At 46.6% G+C, this 20,396-nt stretch overlaps 1 protein-coding gene across 1 annotated transcript; it reads left to right on the top strand.

Moving 5' to 3' along the window:
* The first annotated feature begins 6,706 nt into the window (after nucleotides 1–6,706).
* LOC310748438 (carbonic anhydrase 4-like) lies at nucleotides 6,707–19,637 on the top strand. The gene is made up of 9 exons (XM_083584239.1): nucleotides 6,707–6,860; nucleotides 8,915–8,999; nucleotides 10,127–10,156; nucleotides 11,198–11,362; nucleotides 14,461–14,606; nucleotides 16,834–16,923; nucleotides 17,108–17,180; nucleotides 17,278–17,459; nucleotides 19,253–19,637. Exons 2-9 carry the CDS (start codon nucleotides 8,924–8,926, stop codon nucleotides 19,439–19,441), a joined length of 951 nt encoding a protein of 316 aa, XP_083440365.1. The 5' UTR covers nucleotides 6,707–6,860; nucleotides 8,915–8,923; the 3' UTR covers nucleotides 19,442–19,637.
* The last annotated feature ends 759 nt before the right edge of the window (nucleotides 19,638–20,396 follow it).

Here is a 20,396-nt window from a genome sequence, read left to right as displayed (position 1 = left end):
CACAAATTTGCACACATTATTTGGCTGGAGAATTGCATCACGAGATTTCAAGCTGCAGAGTGCAGAGGACACCTGTTTCAGCTTGCATATTAGGCTCATCTACACTTGTTTATACCATACTTTCTAGGCACCAATTTGAGAGGTTTTTCTTTCATCCTGCCACCCATTGATTACTTTTGAATCAGAACAAATGTCAGTCCCGATGGACATTTGTTCCGATTCAGCAGTAGACAGTGGGTTTTCCAGGGGAAAGAGTCAGGACAAAATAAAAACACCTCAAACTTGTACCTAGAAAGCATGGGACAAATGGAAGTGTGGGCGATGTTTCAGAAAGTGTGAATTTTCATTAAATCCGAACTGAGTTTCTTTCCCATCCATACCTCTGTGCAAACTTGCTTTACTGCACTTCTTTTCCTAATCTGCTGACAAAAGCCAGCAGTTGTGATCATGAACACCATTCTCTGTTGTTACCAGAAGAACTTCTTTCTCTCCTTGAAAACACATAAACTCTGTGTCTCCATTGTTCTAACCCTCAGAGGCTCAAAATTAAATGCATGAAATTGAATGGGATTAAACGGTACCAGTGGTATAGCGGTCCGGTGTCAGAGACCCATTACTATTTCTGCAGCAGGGTCCCTGTCTCCTAGAGCTGCCCAATCAACATGAAAAGGGAGCCACTGTAAGCTCCAAAATGAAGCGTTTAGGAACCCTGGAAACACAAGGCGCTTCAGTTTCAAGAGAACGGCGTGCAAGTTCTTTTCCACACAATGGAACTTTGTGGAAAACGCAATTTAGGACAATCCAGAAGATGATTTTGGAGCACTCCAGTTTTCTGTAGGTGCACAGGAAATAATAAAGCTAGCTGAAAGGCAACACATGAAAATCTGATCATTGCAATACACCCCTAATTATTGTTGCTATTATATAATTATGATTGTATAATCTTAGATGGGGCGTGGCACTTCTGACCCTGCACTTCTAAATTTGGCTCTACACTACTGATTGGAACCAGGACCTGCTGGGCAGGCCTCATCCCTGATTCTAGTACCAGTCTTTAGCGCCAGAAGGCCTGAAGCGATAATAACATGCAGTATAAACATTAAGGTGAAGCTGGCACAGCATTGCATACAGTTTTGGCCTCAAACCTTCCTGGATCCCATGACTTTTAATAGCCGTCTGGCGCATTGATTTGAGTGAATGATATTTTGACCCTCGTTTTCTTACAAGGGATTCCAAAGAACCTGCAATAAATATAGCAGCAATAAAACCTCTGCTTTAAGCTCATGGTCTGTACAGTGGTACCTCGGGTTAAGTACTTAATTCGTTCCGGAGGTCCGTTCTTAACCTGAAACTGTTCTTAACCTGAAGCACCACTTTAGCTATGGGGCCTCCCGCTACCTCTGTGCTGCTGGAGCACGATTTCTGTTCTCATCCTGAAGCAAAGTTCTTAACCCGAGGTACTATTTCTGGGTTAGCTGAGTCTGTAACCTGAAGTTTATGTAACCTGAAGCGTATGTAACCAGAGGTACCACTGTAACTCTATATGGTCTTAGTATGTCTTTTAAAACTTAAGTGTGGCTCTTCCTTCAGTGCTGCTGCTTCCAGCTTCATTTCTTGCTATTTTGGGTGCCTTTAGAGAGGCTCCCATAGGCAGTTGTGGACAGAACTACCTGTTGGTTAAGATGGGTGAGCTGCAGGCTAGCGAGGGCATAGGGGTGAGGCAGAATCAGGGCAGCTGTCGGGCCATGACAGGTAGGCAGATCTCTCTCCTTCCACCTGGGCAACTGAAATGGCAGCCATTCCTCCCAGCTAGAACTCAGCATTTTGCTCACCTTCTTGAGAAATCTTCTCCAGCCAGACCACAAAGGTGGAAGGATTGTTTCAGAGAATGCATGCTACTTTGTAGCACCGTGGTTATTCCAGATCTGGACTACAGGGCCAGCCCTACCATTAGGGAAAGTGCAGTGGTTGCTTCAGGCAGCGGATGGTGGGGGTGGCATCGGGGATTAGTACGAAGGTGTCAGAGAGATCCAGCTTCTAGGAAAGAGTTCACAACCTCCCGAGGAAGACAGTTCCATTGTCCAACAGCTCTTCCTGTCAGAAAGTTCTTCCTGATGTTTAGTCAGAATCTCCTTTCTTGTAACTTGAAGCCATTGGTTTGTCACCTACCCTCCAGAGCAGGAGAAAACAAGTTTGCTCTATCTTCCATGTGACAGCCCTTTAGATATTTGAAGATGGCTATCGTATCTCCTCTCACTCTCCTCTTTTCCAGGCTAAACAACCCAGTTCCTTCAACTGTTCCTCATAAGGCTTGGTTTCCAGGCCCTTGATCTGGAATCAGACAGAAGGCCTTTTTGGTAATCGCACCCTTCCTGTGGAATGCCCTCCCAGCAGATTACATAAAGTTAAATGGCTATGTAATTTTTCATAGACATCTGAAGGCAGCCCTGTTTCAGGAAGCTTTAAATGTTTGTTGTTGTTGTTGTTGTTGTTGTTGTTGTTGTTGTTGTTGTTGTTGTTGTTGTATTTTTGTTGGAGGCCGCCCAGCGTGGCTGGGGCAACCCAGTCTGATGTTCTGGGTATAAGAAATAGATGAGAACGATGATCTCTCTGGAGTAATACTATGGCAGCCCCCTGGTTGTTCAATCATGCTTTCAATAAGTTTTCCTTCAGAAATGCTCTCATCCTCTCAGACGGCAACAAATGCCTAATGTGTTAGAGGATGGACATCAGAATAAAAATAATTTGAGGCATTGTATTTGTGGGGAAGGACTCTCTGCAGTTCCTGCTTAGTTGTATTATAACTGAACATGTTTAGAATGCTTTGCTCCCTGGGCTGTTAAAATGACAAGTTTGAAATGGTCAGACTTGTAAAAACACCCCACTAGGTTTGTTTGCTTTCAGATAATGAAGAGGTTACTCAAAAAGTGGCCATCTTTGTATTCCCACCGGCTTAAAATGGGACAAAATGTGTAGACATGTTTTCTACTGTCATTTGGATCAACATGTACACTGTGCCATATGGTTTCACAATTTTTGTCACAAGATACTTACTTTTGTATCCCTTATGAAAAGTTATGAAAAGCTTCCCCACGGTTGTTCTGTACACTTTGTTTTAACATCACATTTTGAATCCATATGCAATTTCTTATGGCTTGTGACTGAAAGAAATGAATTAAGGTTAATGTGGTAGGTTTGTGATTCGACCACAGGATGTGCTGAGCCAACGCTAATTAAAACTGGTACGCATGTAAGGTTGCCAGCTTCCACCCCCTTGTTTGGCTCTTGTGCCTTTAGGCAACTGAAAAAGAGGCAGAAATTCAACAGGTCAAGTTTCCCCTTCATCTCCAACCGCACTTACACTGTAATTGCATCTCTATGATGGAAAAAACTGATCCTGTTGAACTTTTGTCGTATCCTTCTGTACAAGGCACAGGAACTCTGCTAAAATAAAAAGGATACTGATCCAACAGTAGGGAGTGGGGTGCCATTTGATACAGTTCATATTTAACTGCAAATTTCCCTAATTCACACTTTCTGAAATGACATGCAAACTGGAACACACTCACCCTTTGAAATTTTCACTTTTCCAAGTTTTGCAGTGCAATTCTCCACCCAAATAATGTGTACAAAAGGCATCTGCTAGGGGAAAGTGTGGCTGTAATAGTGAAAATAACCCACTATTGTATTTGTCAAAATTGTGTGTATTAGGAAACATTGCATACAAAACATACTGACGAATTTTCATGAAGACTTTTAAAAATGCATTCGCAAGCTGATGTGGAAATGTGAACTGAATTTAAGACTGGGAAATAGAAATGGAAGGACACTGAAAATAGTGGGGTTCATGTCTATGGGAAAGTCGTACCCTCTAACATGTGGGGGTCTTGTTTTCCTCCAGATCACTGGGCTTCAGTGGGTGTGTTGGGACCCACCACTGGCTCTCAGCTTGACCTGAGGTGGGTCCTCACTTTGCCTAATGGTGTGGATGGCATGGGATGCATATGGGAAAGACACAGCACACGCTCAAATTCTTGTATTTCACGTTGGTGCCCTGAGCATAGGAAGCTGGTTCCAAGGTCTAATCCTTCATAATCCCTGGCAATAAGCCTTTGCAACTGCCAGGAATGGCACAACACAACCTTATCCAGGAAAGATTCCTTCCTCCTTGGGTACTCTGCTGTAGAATTGCCACTGTGTGCAAACACTGAGTGTTTGTGTGGGTCGTTTGCACTTGAGGACGTATTTGGGGTTGCATTCTCTCCGCCAATGTTTCCCGTAAAGTCCCGGTTATTAAAGCATAATGAGGAGGCTTAGCTTGATGGTGCCCTGAGGTTTTGGGGTTCTGCCTTTTGTTTTAAACAGGTGGCCCTGGAGTTTCCTCTGGTTGTCAAGTGCTGGTTTTTTAAGAGAAGCAGGGAAGGGAAACAAAGCCACAATGTCTGTTATCGTCTGAAATAGTGGGCAAGATGCAAAGGGCATAGGGAAGGGGCATATTTAAATGTTTAGTTCTGAGTTTTAAATGGCTGTAACCTGCCCTGGGACTTGCTGATGAGATACACACTGATTCACTCATTTTCTTTCTTTCTTTCTTTCTTTCTTTCTTTCTTTCTTTCTTTCTTTCTTTCTCTCTCTCTCTCTCTCTCTCTCTCTCTCTCTCTCTCTCTCTCTCACACACACACACACACACAGAGAGAGTTTAAGACAACAATAGTGCATATATAAAATTAATTCAAACCCAATACAGATAGCATCTGGCATAAAGATCTCCCTTTGGAAGGCTTGCTCGAAAGAGGAGCGCCTTTAGCAAGCACCAAAAAGCCGACAGATAATAAATTAATTAGGGCTCATCCACACTTCCCTTTGTCCCCTGATTTCTTCTTCTTTTGTCTTGTGATTGCTAGGCATGAGCCCGAGAGGGATTTCTTTTGTCCCGCTGCTTCCCCCAGGAAAACACACGGTTTACTACTGGATTGGAACAAACGTCAACCCACAGAGAACCATTTGGGTTTCCTACCTCAATTGCTTGCTTCCCTGTGCCCTATGGGTCAGACATTTCTGTCTTTACCTCCGCTGTCAGAAGCAGCCTGTTTCTGAATACCACTTGCTGGGAACTGAGGAGTGAAGAGGGTGCTGTTGTGCCAGGGGTGCTGCTTGCAGTTTTCCCGTGGGCATCTGCTTGGCCACTGGATGCTGAGCTTGATCGGCTATCGGCCTGATCCAACAGGCTCTGCTCATTCATTCATTCATTCATTCATCCCTTTATAGTCCGCCTTTCCTCCAAGAAGCTCAAGGTGCCATGCAAAACTTCTCCTCCCCATTCTGTCCCCACAACAACCCTGTGAGGTAGATTGGGCTGAGAGGCAGTGACTGGCCCAAGGTCATCCCAGTGAGCTTTGTGGCTGAGTGGGGATTTGAGCCCTGGCTTTCCAGGGCCTGATCCAACCCTCTAACCAGTGTATCACGTTCTCCTCCACTGTCTTTAAAGATCTCCAGATCTGTCTTTGTGCCTGAGGCAGCTGCCGTAGCTCACTGTAGGCCCAACTTCTGCCCTTGTTCCAGTCTCTCCTACATAATAAGCTACCTTTATACAAAGTCAGACTACCGGTCTGTCTAGGTCAGGATTGTTTGCACTGACTAGCTAGTGGATCTCCAGGATTTCAGGCAGGGATCTTTTCCAGCCCTGCCTGGAGACACCAGGGATTGAATCTGGGGCCTTCTGTATGCGGCGCAGATGCTCTGACCTCAGAGGTATGGCCCTGTCTCAGCCATTCAATGGCACTTTAAAGAGTGCTTAATGCACCCGAGCCGACTTTGGTTTAAAAAACGGAGAACAAATAGTCCTTTAACATATCTCAAAACGTCAAACCGCCCAAGTATAAAAAGCTAAACAGACCCTGCTGCTTCAAACTGAAAAGGGCGAAGGAGAGTAGGGAAATGGAGTCTCCTGTTGCCCCAAACTGCTGCTTCACGATAGGTAAAGGTAAAGGGACCCCTGACCATTAGGTCCAGTCGTGACCGACTCTGGGGTTGTGGTGCTCATCTCACTTTATTGGCCAAGGGAGCCGGCATACAGCTTCTGGGTCATGTGGTCAGCATGACTAAGCCACTTCTGGTGAACCAGAGCAGTGCACGGAAACGCCGTTTACCTTCCCACTGGAGCGGTACCTATTTATCTACTTGCACTTTGACATGCTTTCGAACTGCTAGGTTGGCAGGAGCTGGGACAGAGCAATGGGCGCTCACCCCGTCCCAGGGATTCAAACTGCCGACCTTCTGATGGGCAAGCCCTAGGCTCTGTGGTTTAACCCACAGTGCCACCCGCGTCCCGCTGCTTCACGATACTTCATGGTAAAGCAGGACCATCCTTCCTAATACCAGCACTTTCCCACTTGCTGATAATGGAACAGATCGCACCTGCACCAAGCAGATGACCCTGATAGGGAATGTTCTATATTCTGAAGTCTCAAACTAATTAAAAACAAAACGTCAAAGATGACATGTCAGAGAGAGAGAGAGAGATTTCGAGAGAGATTTCTCAATTAAAAAATCAGATGACCAGCCACCTAATTTTATATATGATGACTTCCTTGTCGTATGCAAAGTGCACATAGAGTACATTGTCAACCTGTTCATCACCGCACTTGGCATCTCCTCTTGAGTGCCTATCTGTCTTGTCCTCAACTAGGTATCTCTTGTGCTACAGGGTGTGTCAAATTGCCACCCTTGGGTAACCCATCTTTCTCATCCACTGCTCCCCTCCTCCGTGGGGAGGGGCCCATAATTGAAGTAGTACATCTCTGGAAAGAAGCAACTCCCAGAGGATTCGGCAACAACGCAGGGCGACTCTGGTACAGAAGGTAAGAACGGGGAGGCATTCTCCTGGAGTAGAGATCAAGGGCAGGAGAATCTCTAGGATCCGCAGGATGTGTGTGTGTTGCTAATTCCTCCTCCTCTGTTGTCTGTCATAATGTGATCTCCTGGTCTGTGCCTCTCTTCAGTCCCCAGCTTTCAGCTTGTGGCACAATGGGGTCTAGAAGCTTGCACAGCCTGGTTGCGTGTGTGTTGTGGGTGGGTATATTACGCTGCTGCCCTTGGGTAAGTGTAGGGCCAGACGGGAGGACCTTTTGGTTCCTTCCAAATGCTTTTCTCTGACTAGAAGCCATACAGGACTGTAGATGAGGGATGGGACGCCTGTGTCCCTCCAGTCACCGTCCAACTCCAACTCCCATCAGCCCCAGTCAGTGTAATTAATGGTTGGGGATTATGACAGTTAAAGTCCAGCAACATTTCTGGAGGGTTGCAGGTTCCCCATTCTTGGTGTAGATCAATGAAGAGGTTGCTCTTGTGAGATTCCTTCTTCAGCTCCAGCCAAGCCTTGACTCTCTCCGCATCTCCTCCCTCCACCTTCCTTCTGGAGGAAGGCTCCTGGAACCTAGATAATGCCATTAATTGACAGTGTCAGAGTAAAATACTATACACAGTAAAATACTATGCTCAGGGTCCCTTCCTATGGTTCTGTACTCAATGTGCTCTCAATATTTTATACTGGGGACTCAGCTCTAAAGTGATTTATATACTGTATTTTTCACTCTATAAGATGCACCAGACCACAAGACGCACCTAGTTTTGGAGGAGGAAAACAAGAAAAAAAAAATTCTGAATCTCAGAAGCCAGAACACCAAGAGGGATCGCTATGCAGTGAAAGCAGCAATCCCTCTTGCTGTTCTGGCTTCTGGGATAGCTGTGCAGCCTGCATTCGCTCCATAAGACGCACAAACATTTCCCCTTACTTTTTAGGAGGGAAAAAGTGAGTCTTATAGAGCAAAAAATACGGTACATTGCATGTGCAATATAACGTTGTGCCACCAAGATGGCAACGTGGAGTCCCGTTTTTCCCTGTTTCAATTTACAACGCTTTAAACTGAAAAGCATCTTTGATGTGTCTAGATCCAGCCTTGGTATCTTCTTATATGTTGTTTAATTGCTGTAGGTCACTTTGGGAACCAATCATGGCTGAAAATCTAGTAATAATAGTAATAATAATAATAATAATAATAATAATAATAATAATAATAATATAGCAGCTCTGTGATCCCCTGATCAGCCAGGAGCACCCAGGCTGATCACTCAACAAGGATCCTACCCAAACTTCTCCTCAGGCCGCTCCAAGTTGCGTAAGGGCATATGGAAATATTACGCGAATGCCTTTTGTTCCCTTTAACCTTCCGCATTCAAAATTTGATGTTGTGAAATTTGAAGTTAATTGCTGTTGAGCTAATTAGCACATAGGAGATCCTGGTGATAAGTAAATGGATGAGAGACTTCATGCATGGGCTGGTGTCGATCTAAGACAATTGTTCTGCCTTAGATAAGCTGGCTCCTAGTTGGGCATCAGAGTTCTGAAAATTCCAAGTGGAGGCAGACAAGGCAGAGGTGGATTTGGGATGGCACAACTGTTGCGGTTGCACTGGATGCTAGCACAACAACAATGATGTAGAAGGGAGCGTGAGAGGCAGGTGGGGTGCAGAGGGTCCTGAGTTTTAGTGTCACGCAGGGCGCCACTGAAATTCGAGAAGCCAAAGTCCACCCCTGGACAGTGCTCCCCCTCCACTATTGAAGATGTTGTGCCTCTGCCTACCAGCCACTAGGAATCACACGTGGGGAGGGAGAGGTCCTGTTGCATTTCTGGGCTTCCCAGAGGCATCTGGTTGGCCATTTTAAGAACAAGATGCTGGACTAGGTGGACCTTGGGCCTCATCCAGTAGGGCTGCTCTTATGCTAAATTGCGACACTGATCACATAGCCGAGGAAAGTGACTGTGAACGGGGCTGGCGCATGCACTGCTTTGGTGATGAGGGTTGGACCAGGCTGAGTGGGAGAAGTCTTTTGCTAACATGCCCTCTGTGCGCAGGTAGCAATCATGGCTCCCACGCTGAAACCAATCACACATCTATTGATGTTGCTGCTCTTGGGAGGATCCTATGTTAGCTGTGAAGGTAAGCCTCTGCGGCACAGTGCAACGGTAAATTCTGGAGCGCAGAATTCCCCGGGAAGAAGGATTTGATGGTTAAACCCCTCTGAGAATTGTAGCTCAGAATAAGGGGCCTCCTTGTGACTCTCATTATGCATAACAAACCACAGCTCCCAGAATTCTTTGGGGGAGGCCATGACTGAATTCTCCCAGAATTCTTTGGGGGAAGTGATATCAGAGTACTTTAAATGTTTGGTGTGGATGTGTTGTGAACGGGTCTCTGGTCGGAGACTGAAGGTTCACAGAGTTCAGGGCCCATTTCTTTGGCTCATGGGGCCAGAGTTTCGGATTAGTTTCGTGGAAGAAAGTGTTGCATCAGTCCTTGGGGATTTACTGGGTTCTGCAATCTTATCATCTCATGTTAAACCAGAGAAAGGACAGGAAACTGATGCATTTTGATCCATGCTTTCTCCCCAACATACTCATTTTTCTCCACATTATTTGGCTGGAGAATTGCATTACAAAATTCAGAGAGGTGTGAATGTAGAAAGCTAGTTGTGTTTCAGCTCACTTACTATTATGGAAAATGCAATTAAGGGGGGTGGGGTTTCAGAAAATAATCCTAACCAAATGAATTTCTTCCCCATCCTCCCCTGTCTCTGTGTGTAGAGCAGGAAAAGCAGAGGTAAGAAATGGCTGTAATGGGGGCCAGAAAGTTGGGTGAAGCTGAGCTGCTTTCACTTCAAACAGTGGCAACTATAGACAGCCCCGGTCTTCTCTTGCCTTATGGACGGAAATAAGACAGAAAGATGTGTGTGCAATATTCTCAAGTCTCTAATATAATACAAACTTTCTGTCCTCCTTGTGTGAAGTGCAGGGGTCATTCATTTTGTAGTTTAAGGGTCAATTATATAATGTTAAAGCCAACTAGCCAAGAAGGTGATGGGTGGAGGTGTTGCTTAGCACATACTCTGATTGGCTGTGTAGTTCTGAGGGAGTTTTCCTCTCTGTGTGCCTGGTTGAATGTCTTTCTGCTAAGTATAAGGCTTACACTGAGAAAGACAAAACCTCTGTTCTTTTTCAGTAATGTGTTATCGGGTTTCTTTTCTCTACAGACTCCCATCTGCTAACACGTCTCTCTTTCTCCTACAGAAAAATGGTGCTATGACAAGCCAAGCTGTGGTAAGCAAAACAGCATTCCTTGGTTTCATCCACAAGCTCAGTATCTCCCAGTGTAAGAAGTAAAGACTATTTCTCTCCAGTAGTGCGGTTCGATCACTGAGGCACAGAAAGGGTAGCAGGCTTCTCTAATGGGGCTTCAAGCTCTCATGCCCACAGAGCAGCCTGTTTAATCTGCTAGGCAGGAAACTGGGCTGAGCCACATTCAGCCTGAAAGAGGCCTCAGCACAAACTAGGCCACCAATCCAATAATGCCAGTTTGAAATTGGTTCCTGGTTCCTTACTGGCAGTTCCAAGTTTTCCATATTGAAGTGGGACAAATGGGTAGGAATTTGAGCAGTTGTTCAATCCAAATTAGTGTTTAGGCCAGGAATGGGGAACCTCCAGCCCACTGGCCAATCCTTGCCGGCCAGAAGCTGGAGTTTGACCCACAAAGCCATCTTCCCAACCGCCCACCAGCTGACGTCACTTGAGAGGGCGGGGTTAAATCCTGCATGGGTGGGAGGACACCTTCTCAGGGGGGCGGGGTTAAATCTTGTTCCAGCAGCGAAGAGGTGTGCACAACCAGAGCAGCTGGATTTAACCCCTTGCTCGTCAGCCGACAAGTGGGGGGGGGGGGTCAAACCCTGCTCAGTTTGGCAGGATTCCAGAAACTCCTGCTAGGATGCAGGAAGAAAATGTTTTTGTTTTAGTGACACCTTCAACCTGAGGTTAAAACCAGTTCCCCAGCCCTTCCTTAGAATGATACTCTTCCCCATTCCCAATTCCCAGAAGAGCAAATTTTTCCCCATCCTTGCAACTTCAGTACACAATTATGGTTGGAGTATGGATGCTGGTTGCTGTGGAAGACTGGGTGTGCAGGATCAGGTTGTGACTCCCAGATTAATCAATAGAGTGCGTGTCTATATGGTATTGGAAGGCCAACAGTCACCCTTTCTGCTTCGATAAGCTGTCTTGTCCAATGGGAAGGCAATACTCAGTTTTGCCTTGGGCTCCTCCTCTTCCTCGCTGGCTCCACACCTGCTTCTGCCTCCCTCTCCCTAGGCCCCCTTACATGGAAACGCCTGGGCCAGTGCAATGGCAAGAAGCAGTCTCCCATCAACATTGTCACCACGTATACACAGCCTGATTCCTGTCTGGGTCCCTTGACATTGTCCGGCTATGAGGACCGCTGGAGGCCAAGAGAGCTTTTGAACAAAGGGGACTACCGTAAGTATAGGCGCCTTGAGCAACGGCGGGCGATGTGAAAGGCATTGGGAGGGATCTTGAAATTGGGACTCTGACCGCAGGCGCGTTATTCTCTGTGTCTCCATGGGAGCTGGTGGCTTCACAGCTATGCTTCAACACAGTGGGGAGACCCAGATAGTGGCATTGCTAGACTACAGCTTCCATCATCACTGACTATTGGCCAAGTTGTTGGGCTGATGGGAGTGGGGATCCCAGACATCTGGAGGGTGGTGGATTGGAAGGTTGCTGCCACCGGTTAAATGGGCTCCGCCAAGTCTTTTAAAGCAACGATAAGATGAAAACAGATTTTAAAATGCATGGCGGCATTCTACATATCTGGGTAAAAAGGTAAAAAGGTAAATGTAAAGGGACCCCTGACAGTTAAGTCCAGTCTTGAACGACTCTGGGGTTGTGGCACTCATCTCGCTTTACAGGCTGAGGAAGCCATCATTTGTCTGCTCCGCAGACAGTTTTTCCAGGTCATGTGGCCAGCATGACTAAGCCGCTTCTGGCGTAAAGGAACACTGACACCAGAGCAGCGCATGGAAACACTGTTTACCTTCCCACCAGAGCGGAACCTATTGATCTACTTGTACTTTTGGTGTGCTTTCGAACTGCTAGGTTGGCAAGAGCTGGGACCAAGCAACAGGAGCTCACCCCATCGCAGGGATTTGAACCACTGACCTTCCGATTGGCAGGCCCAAGAGGCTCAGTGGTTTAGACCACAGCGCCACCCGCATCCCCACATATCTGGGTAGTCTTGTCTAAATGGAAAAAGGTTTTAGCATTTTCCAAAACGTGTACAGTGACAGCGCCTGCCTGCTGTCAATACAGTGGTACCTCGGGTTACATACGCTTCAGGTTACACACTCCGCTAACCCAGAAATAGTACTTCGGGTTAAGAACTTTGCTTCAGGATGAGAACAGAAATCGTGCTGTAGTGGCGCGGCGGCAGCAGGAGGCCCCATTAGCTAAAGTGGTGCTCCAGGTTAAGAACAATTTCAGGTTAAGAACGGACCTCCGAAATGAATTAAGTACTTAACCTGAGGTACCACTGTAGTCAGGGTGCTCGCAAGTGTGGGGGCTGCCACACTAAAATATAGATTCCTCACAAGTGCAGAATGGGTGTCATTCAGCATCTAGTAACATGGCCAGTGCTTCATATCGAAGGGGTTGAGCAAGAATATATTGGGTAAGGAAAATCTGGTAGGTAAACTGGCTCCAGGGAGAGAGAAGTTGACATGTACTCTGTCTATGACGTACAGAGGTTCCTGTTGCTCTTCTTTATAGCCTGCCATCAGTTAAAGGGCAGCGAACAACTGGTGTTATTAAACCGTCTGTACATAATCTAAGAGGCAGATAAAACCATTTGCCAAGAAGAGGAGTTTGGCCCTTCATAGGATCACTGCATCAGCAAATGCACAACTACAAATTCAGGAGACTTGAAAAATTAGCTTTGATGATTTCCTAAATCGAAAGACGTCACAGAACTACTGAAGCCGCTGCAGAACTAGACTGTCCTATCAACACAGAGCAAAACCAAGCTGGGGGAGGGGGAGGGGGGAAAGCAGCGGAGCGAGGAGAGTGGTGGATGGGAGGAAAGGATAAGCTCACTCGTCCCCCCCCACCACTTCGTCCCTCCAAATTGCACCCTTCCAAAATACATTTTAGGCAGTAGTGGAGAATTCTTGGCCAGAGGCCACACTTGGCCTGTCAGCTCCCTGCCCATTTGGTCCGCAAGGCTATTTTCTCTTAATCACACCCACCTGCCATGCCCCTGATGTCTACCAGTCCCACAACTGACATATGACTGGATTGGCTGTTTGGGGGAGGGGGAGAATTCTTTCCCATCCCTAAGTCCTACAGAAAGGACTGAACCCCATGCCTATCAGCTGATGCATTTGGAGTTCAATCCTGCTTGTTTGCTTACCTAAATCCTGCACGGTTACTATCTCCCCTCCCGCAGGCAAACTTTGGCAGGTGGGTGGTATCACCCACTTGTCAATCACCAGATGTCATTATGATGGCAGAGTTGGCTGATGGAGTGGTGGAGACAGAAAGATCTAGATTGCTGGCTAGAAAGTTCCCCTGCCCCTGATTTTAGATATTCAGTGGAGACCTCATTAAAGGTCACAGTCCATCACACTTTTGCTGCATGAGAATACTCATGTGTAGGCATCTCGTTAGCAGCTTTCGTCCATTTAGCAGCGTTTCTGAAAGCAGTGGTCAGCAAGTGAAGTTACACTTTGCGATGAAACACTCACAGACGCTGTGAAACTCAGTCAAGTGTTTTACTGCTTGACTGGTCATAAATGCATCACGGTAGCACTATTTACAATCTTTATAGCAATAGCTCTAACGGCATACTTAAGTTTTAGTCCCTCTTTCTCTTTAGGAACGACCTAGGCAGACACAATCTATCGGCAGTCATGACACATCAGTTTGCAGACAACATTTGTTGGTCAGTCGTCTGCAAAAAGCGAAAACGAAAGTTCTCCTTTGACTGGCACTTCCAGCTGAAGCTGCGTGTGCTCAGAGTGCCACTCCCACTTATATACGACCGTTCTGGAATCTTTTCCCTGTTTCTGGATGAATGACTCCCTAACAGACCTGCCTTCCCAAACATCACATGCATACACAGAATACATTTAATGTGCATCCTTCAAGAATCCTGGGAACTGTAGCTTAACCTTTACAGAACTACAATTCTGAACTACAATTTATTACTGCATTGCAGGGGGTTGGACTAGAAGGCCATTTGGGTCCCTTCCAACTCTACAATCCTATGATTCTATGAATTCCCAGCACCCTTTGCAAACTACAGCTCCCAGGATTCTTGGGGAGTGGAAATGTGTTTTAAATGTATATACCACACACACAGCCACCTAGTCTGATCTTTTCTGAGCACACCGTTCTGACTACGTGAGCCCTCTTTTAACAATGGACCAGCCCCGGTGCCAACTCTGCTTCAGCATTTTGCCTCGCTGGTGGTGGGAATCCTGGAAACGTTATTATTCTTTTTTAAAATCAAAGGAGTCATCGCAACTCAAGGCTTGCTTTGTTTCTTGGATCCACTGCAGCTGATGTTGAGATGAAGGAAGGAGCCACCGTTTCCAGCCCCAGCCTCCCAGCCAAGTACCACCTGAAGTCCTTCCACTTCCACTTCGGCACCAACCACCATGCAGGCTCAGAACATGCCATTAATGGCCAGCACTACTCAATGGAGGTGAGCCATCTGGAAGAGCAGGGGAAGCAGCGATGAGAGTGAGCAACAATTGGGCAGACTAGGGTAGCCAGCCTGATGGTGCCCTGCGGACATTTGTGGACTACAACTCCCATCAACCCCCACAGTAGACCATTCTGGCTTGGGCTTATGGGAGCTGCAGTCCGCAACAGCTGAGCATTTTAGCCCAAATATTATTGTTCTGCTGCCCTGGACCTGTAAATGTCATTTTCTGCTCTCTGGTGTTCAGGCTGTCCTTTCTTCTTAATAATAATAATAATAATAATAATAATAATAATAATAATAATAAATTTATACCCCGCCCATCTGGCTGGGTTTCCCCAGCCACTCTGGGCAGTTTCCGACAAAACACTAAAATACAGTAACCTATTAAACGTTAAAAGCTTTCCTAAACAGGGCTGCCTTCAGATGTCTTCTAAAAGTTTGGTAGTTATTTTTCTCTTTGACATCTGGTGGGAGGACGTTCCACAGGGCGGGTGCCACTACCGAGAAGGCCCTCTGCCTGGTTCCCTGTAATTTGGCTTCTCGCAGCGAGGGAACCATCAGAAGGCCCTCAGCGCTGGACCTCAGTGTCCGGGCAGAACGATGGAGGTGGAGATGCTCCTTCCATTTAGATCTTGGCCACTTTCAGATGCAGACTGGTTTGGGCACGGAGCCTCAGAGATGCTGCAGGGGACGCTGCAGCTATGATTTAGAATGGAGCACGAGAGGTGAAGGGTCACTGAATTTTGACGTCGCACAGGGTGTCACTGAAAATTGAGACCCCCAAGGTCTGCCACTGCCATATGGCTTGTTTATTGAGCCTTCGTCTTGAATTGTTTCCACTAAGTTCGTGGGGAGGTTAGATGATATTGGCTGTTTATTGATGAGCGTTCATTTTGATTAGGTTGCAGGGAAGTTATGCAATGTTGCATCAAGCAAAGGTTAACCCACACTTCCTCACTTTTTAAGAATTCCACTGAGGCTGCAATTAAGGCTCCTGGAAACTCTGGGCTCTCGCTTGTTTATATACTGTATCTCCCTCTCCAATTCTGAGAAACACTGAGCAAAAAAGGCAAACATTCCAGGGCAGACCTTCCTCTTCAGCAGACAGCATGCTTGCAAACATATGATGTCACAGCTCCTAGGCTAGCTGGGGGAGTAAGGGTGCCTTTGGGTTAAGGTTATCAGGTTTTTTTCAACGAATCCGGGGTCACTTTTCAACTTCAGTCGAATTCAGTGGATTTTGTCAGGGAACTGATTTGTAAATCTGGGGGCTGTCCCCGGGAAACGGGGATGTCTGGTAACCTTACTTTGGGCTGCAGGAGGGATTCAAGTGAAGTTTAGGTTTGCACAGTGGATTAAAGCAACACTTTGTCATTTTAACACAGCAAATCCCTTTCCAGCAGATGTTTTGTACTTTGGGATGTGACAGGGAATGCATTGAAAAGTGTAGGATGAACCAATGATTAAGGGGAAGGCATGTAAACACCTCACAAGGAAATCAAGTTGCAGGATGAACACTCATTATCATCAAACCACCCCGTAAACAAATCAGAAATCATGCTCAATAAAAGACCGGGCATAGTTTAACTGATGCAAGCAAATAGGGATGAATGCTCTGATAATCTGAAGGAGCTCTTACAGAACACAACAGCCAGATTAAAAAAATACACATAGCTACTTATTTTTCAAGGGCTTGGGACAATCTATTGCTTTTCTGAAAAGGAGGATACAATACAATAACCAGCTGTAAGTGATCTTGACAGCAGTGATAAATCTATGGGCAATGCAGAGTTTAGTTGCTTTTGGATGAGAGAGCATCCTGGAGATTTATGGGGTTGTATCTGGTGCTGCTTTCAAACCCACGCCAAATATGCAAGCAGAGCACTTTGGGAGCAGACTGACTCCTAGAGGAGGCAGCACAACTGCTAATCATAGCTCGCGTCTCCAAAGGGAGCAACAGCACTCCAAGGATGCCTGAGTTTACATGGAAGGCGTGTGGCTCAGCCGTAGGGAATCTGCTTTGCACTCAGTAGAGCCCTGATGGATTGAACCAAAGACCCATCTAGTCTAGTCTTGCACCCTCTTATCCAGAGCGGCCAGCAAGATAGCTCACTGTTACCCACTGAACTAAATCCAAGAATCTTACTCCCGCTCTTACTCTGGTGTAATTTAGAAACACCATTCTCACTTTCCCTTCCCTTTCTTTTCCCTTCTGTTGCACCAGCTCCACGTCGTCCACACTAAAAATGGCATAAGCGCCCAAGAAGCGGCGAAGGACCCACAGGGATTCGTTGTCCTGGGATTCTTCATACAGGTGAGGAACAGCACAGAGTGGCCCATGCTTGTGCAGTCAAAGGCTGGGTTGGTACAGGAGCCCCTGAACCCCCTGGGGGCTGTTGTGGGCTGCTTAGAGCTCAGCCCTCTGGAATGGAGGAGGACAAGAAGCTTATAGAGATAATTTCCTGTAACGAATGCCATTACCTTTCTTGTCCCCGTAGAAGTCCTTTGAGGCTCCTTTTGATGGTGTATGGAATTTTCTGGCTAGTAGCCTGCGCAGAATCCCAGAAAAAGGTGAGGTTCCCCCATTCCGCCACCCTGCCTCCACTTCTTAGAAAATGAATGGATCTTTCTTTCTACCAGGCCTCTGACCTTTCTTGTCTTTCCACAGGTGACTCTGTGCCACTGAATGGGGAATTTTCTCTTTCGGACTTATTGAGACCAGGAGGTAGAGACACCGTTAAAATTACGGACAAGTATTACCGCTACCAGGGCTCCCTCACCACTCCCAACTGCTCTGAAGCTGTGACCTGGTTTGTCTTTCCTAATGTCATCAAGGTGCATCCCTATGTGGTGAGTGGGTGTCATCTATTCTTTGAGGAAGGGTGGGGGTGGCGGCAGCTGGAGGGATTGAATCATTAGGTTCACTGAATGGAGCCTGCTGGGGTCAGAGCGGACTGAGGCCTTGGCATTTTGATTCGTGGGTTCTTAGGAAACAGACATGGATCACAAGGTCACCGCCACAAACAACACCCTCACATTCAGATCCCCGACCCCAAATAGGTCACTGCATGCTGCAGGAGAATTTCTCTTTCAAGTCCCAAAGGAATTAGATGCCTGTTCCACAATAACTTGGAGCAGGGTTTTATTTGTGGCAGCCCCTCCTCTGTGGAACAAAGTCCTCTGTTGACATGAAGCAGGTGCCCATTATATGCACTTTCTGGGGGGAAAGATGAGGCTGTTTCTGTTTCAACAAGCTTTCGCAGCTGGGCGAATAGGTCTCTGCCGTGGCTGTCCATTCCATATAGTTTTTAAACTCATTTCTGGGTTGTTGGTTTTTTAATGCTGCTGCTTAACCATTTTTGCTGTTTTTATTATATTTCGTAGATCGTTGTGGAAGGTGATCAGTTAGTTAGTTCATAAGGATGTAAAATCAGATGGTACTATCCCAAAGTCCCTTGCAAAAGGGACACAATATTTCAGGGTCCGTAAGGAGTTCCAGCCCCAAGCAATCAGGTTTCCTTGAGAAGTCAGCTCTCATTTTGATAGGTAGGAAAGGGTCGAGGACTCAGGCATCAGAAGAGCCAAAGGTTGAGAGTGTAACCCAAGATAGAAAGGCAGGGGGTCAAACTCCAAAGGGAACAATGTAGAGGAAGAGGAGCAGGTGTTTTAGCCTGACAGGATCCTCCTCATACAAGTAAGACAGGGCCTGCTCAGAGTTGGCCTCCTAGTTCCACACCTTGCCCTTGTGGGGCCTGGTGGAACCTGATTGGTCTGTGAGACCAGCTGACTGAGGGCTCTGTCAGGTAATTAGTGGGGCATCCCCTTAGAAGGTACCTTTGAGAAACACACCTCAGCCTGCAAGGTTTGTGGCAGGAACAATGTGACGCTAGGTAGCACAGATAGTGAGGTGCTGGAGCCCAGTTGGAGTCCTAGTTTGAGACTTTCATGTGTCCTGCCCCACCAGTGCCTCATGCAATATTGGGGCGCATCCGCACCACAGATTTAAAGCACATTTGACACACATTCAAAAACACACGCCTTCCCCCAAAGAATCCTGGGGGCTGTAGTTTACACCTTGCAGAGCTAAATTATTTGCACCCTTTAATAGACTAGTCCTCAAGATTCTCTGGTGGAAGCCATGCGCTTTAAGTGTACAGTGTGGATGTCAACTCAGTTTACTAGCAGCCCAGATTATCTATGACCTTGCTGAGCCACATTCTGCATAGAATGAGCATGGTCCCCAGTGAAGTCCCTTGGTGAGGTGCTATAAGGGATTCTGGGGAGCTCCTTTGCACACCTCAAAATCTCCAGAAATGCTTCGGTGAGCGGGCTAGGTTGGGTCCTTCCTGCACAAGGTTTTCCTTAGAGTTAGGGTTTACCTTCCAAGGAGGCCACACAGAATCTTTACAGATCTGGGCTTGGCAACAGCAACGGAAACTTCTAGGTCAGTAGGCAGTGTCTCCTTTCACAGTCGTTTGGAGAGAGCTTTCATGGCGGAAGGCCACCTCGATCCCCAGGCACTCAAGTTCGACTTTAGACATTTGACACTGGTCCTTTTGCTGCATGGGTTTCCTGAGCTTGTATGTGCTACTCTCCTTTTCTCTTCCTCCTCCTCCCATTTCTCCGGTTTTTCTCCCTTCTAGGTGAAGAAATTCACCAACTCGCTCTTTTTTACCACCAAAGAAGAAAATCGGCGTATGCAGGATAATTACCGTCCTGTGCAACCATTGAACTACCGAAGGATCAGTGCCTTCAACCTAAATGAGTATGATCCAGCACAATGCCCTGGCAATAATTTTGGGGCCGAAGAGTGTGTGGATTGCAAGGACTGATGGCAACGGTTTTCTTCTGCTTGAAAGATCCGAGCTATGCAGGGAGTTCCATCTCCTGACCCAAGAATCAATAATTTATCAATGTGGTGTGTTTCATAAGGGAGACCATATTCGCTCCCTTCCCCCTCCCCTCTTGATGATGACACATATGAGGTATTTCTTAGAAAAATTAAAACCACCTCTATTACCACACACACACATGGCTGGTTTTCTTTTATTAAACTTACATTTACTCGATCTGTACTCACACTCAGTAGACAGAAGAAACTCATGAGATTTCAGGTGAAGAGTAATTGTGCTGTGGTGTTTTAACAGAAATTGAGCCCAGGTTTTGAGAGTTGACTGTGATTTGTCCCTCTGGCCCTTCCCCACACAAAATGGAGGCGTTCCTATGTCCCGCCAGTAGTGAGGGAGGCAGCTTATTCTTTTATTTCTTTAACATGCAAATGCTGAAACATTTTGCTAAAACATCATGAACACCAAGAGTTGCTTCAGTTTAACCAGACATTAATTCCTGGTTGGTTGCCTCACAGTCTGGTCTACTGTTCTCCGGGTGCTGCTGCCCATCATGGAGAGGAAAATTACCTCAGGACAAGGAAAAACTTGGGGATAGCCATATAGGACTCCCCAGAGACTGTACTCCTTGTGTGGAAAATGTGGTGGCGGCATGGTGTCCTCCGATATATTAAGCCACTGTGGTTAGAGTTATAGTGGGTACACGGTTGGACATAGGACCAGGGAGAAACGAGTTCAGATTCAAGTCTGGACCTATCATGAGGCAAATCAAAGCAATTGCATCGGGTGCTGGGTCTAGGAAACAGTGAATTAACAGCTTCCCAGCCCACACAGCAAGAATCTTGCGGCTATGCAGGGCTCTCCAAAGCGCTTGCCCCATCCTCATGCATCACTCTGAGGACAGCGGGTCCTTGCTAGGTTCCTGAGTTGTAGGGGGTTG

Source organism: Podarcis filfolensis (genome assembly GCF_964270895.1).
Source record: "Podarcis filfolensis genome assembly, chromosome: 13".
NCBI classification, from domain to species: Eukaryota; Metazoa; Chordata; class Lepidosauria; order Squamata; family Lacertidae; genus Podarcis; species Podarcis filfolensis.
This window is presented reverse-complemented; position numbering and strand designations above follow the sequence as displayed.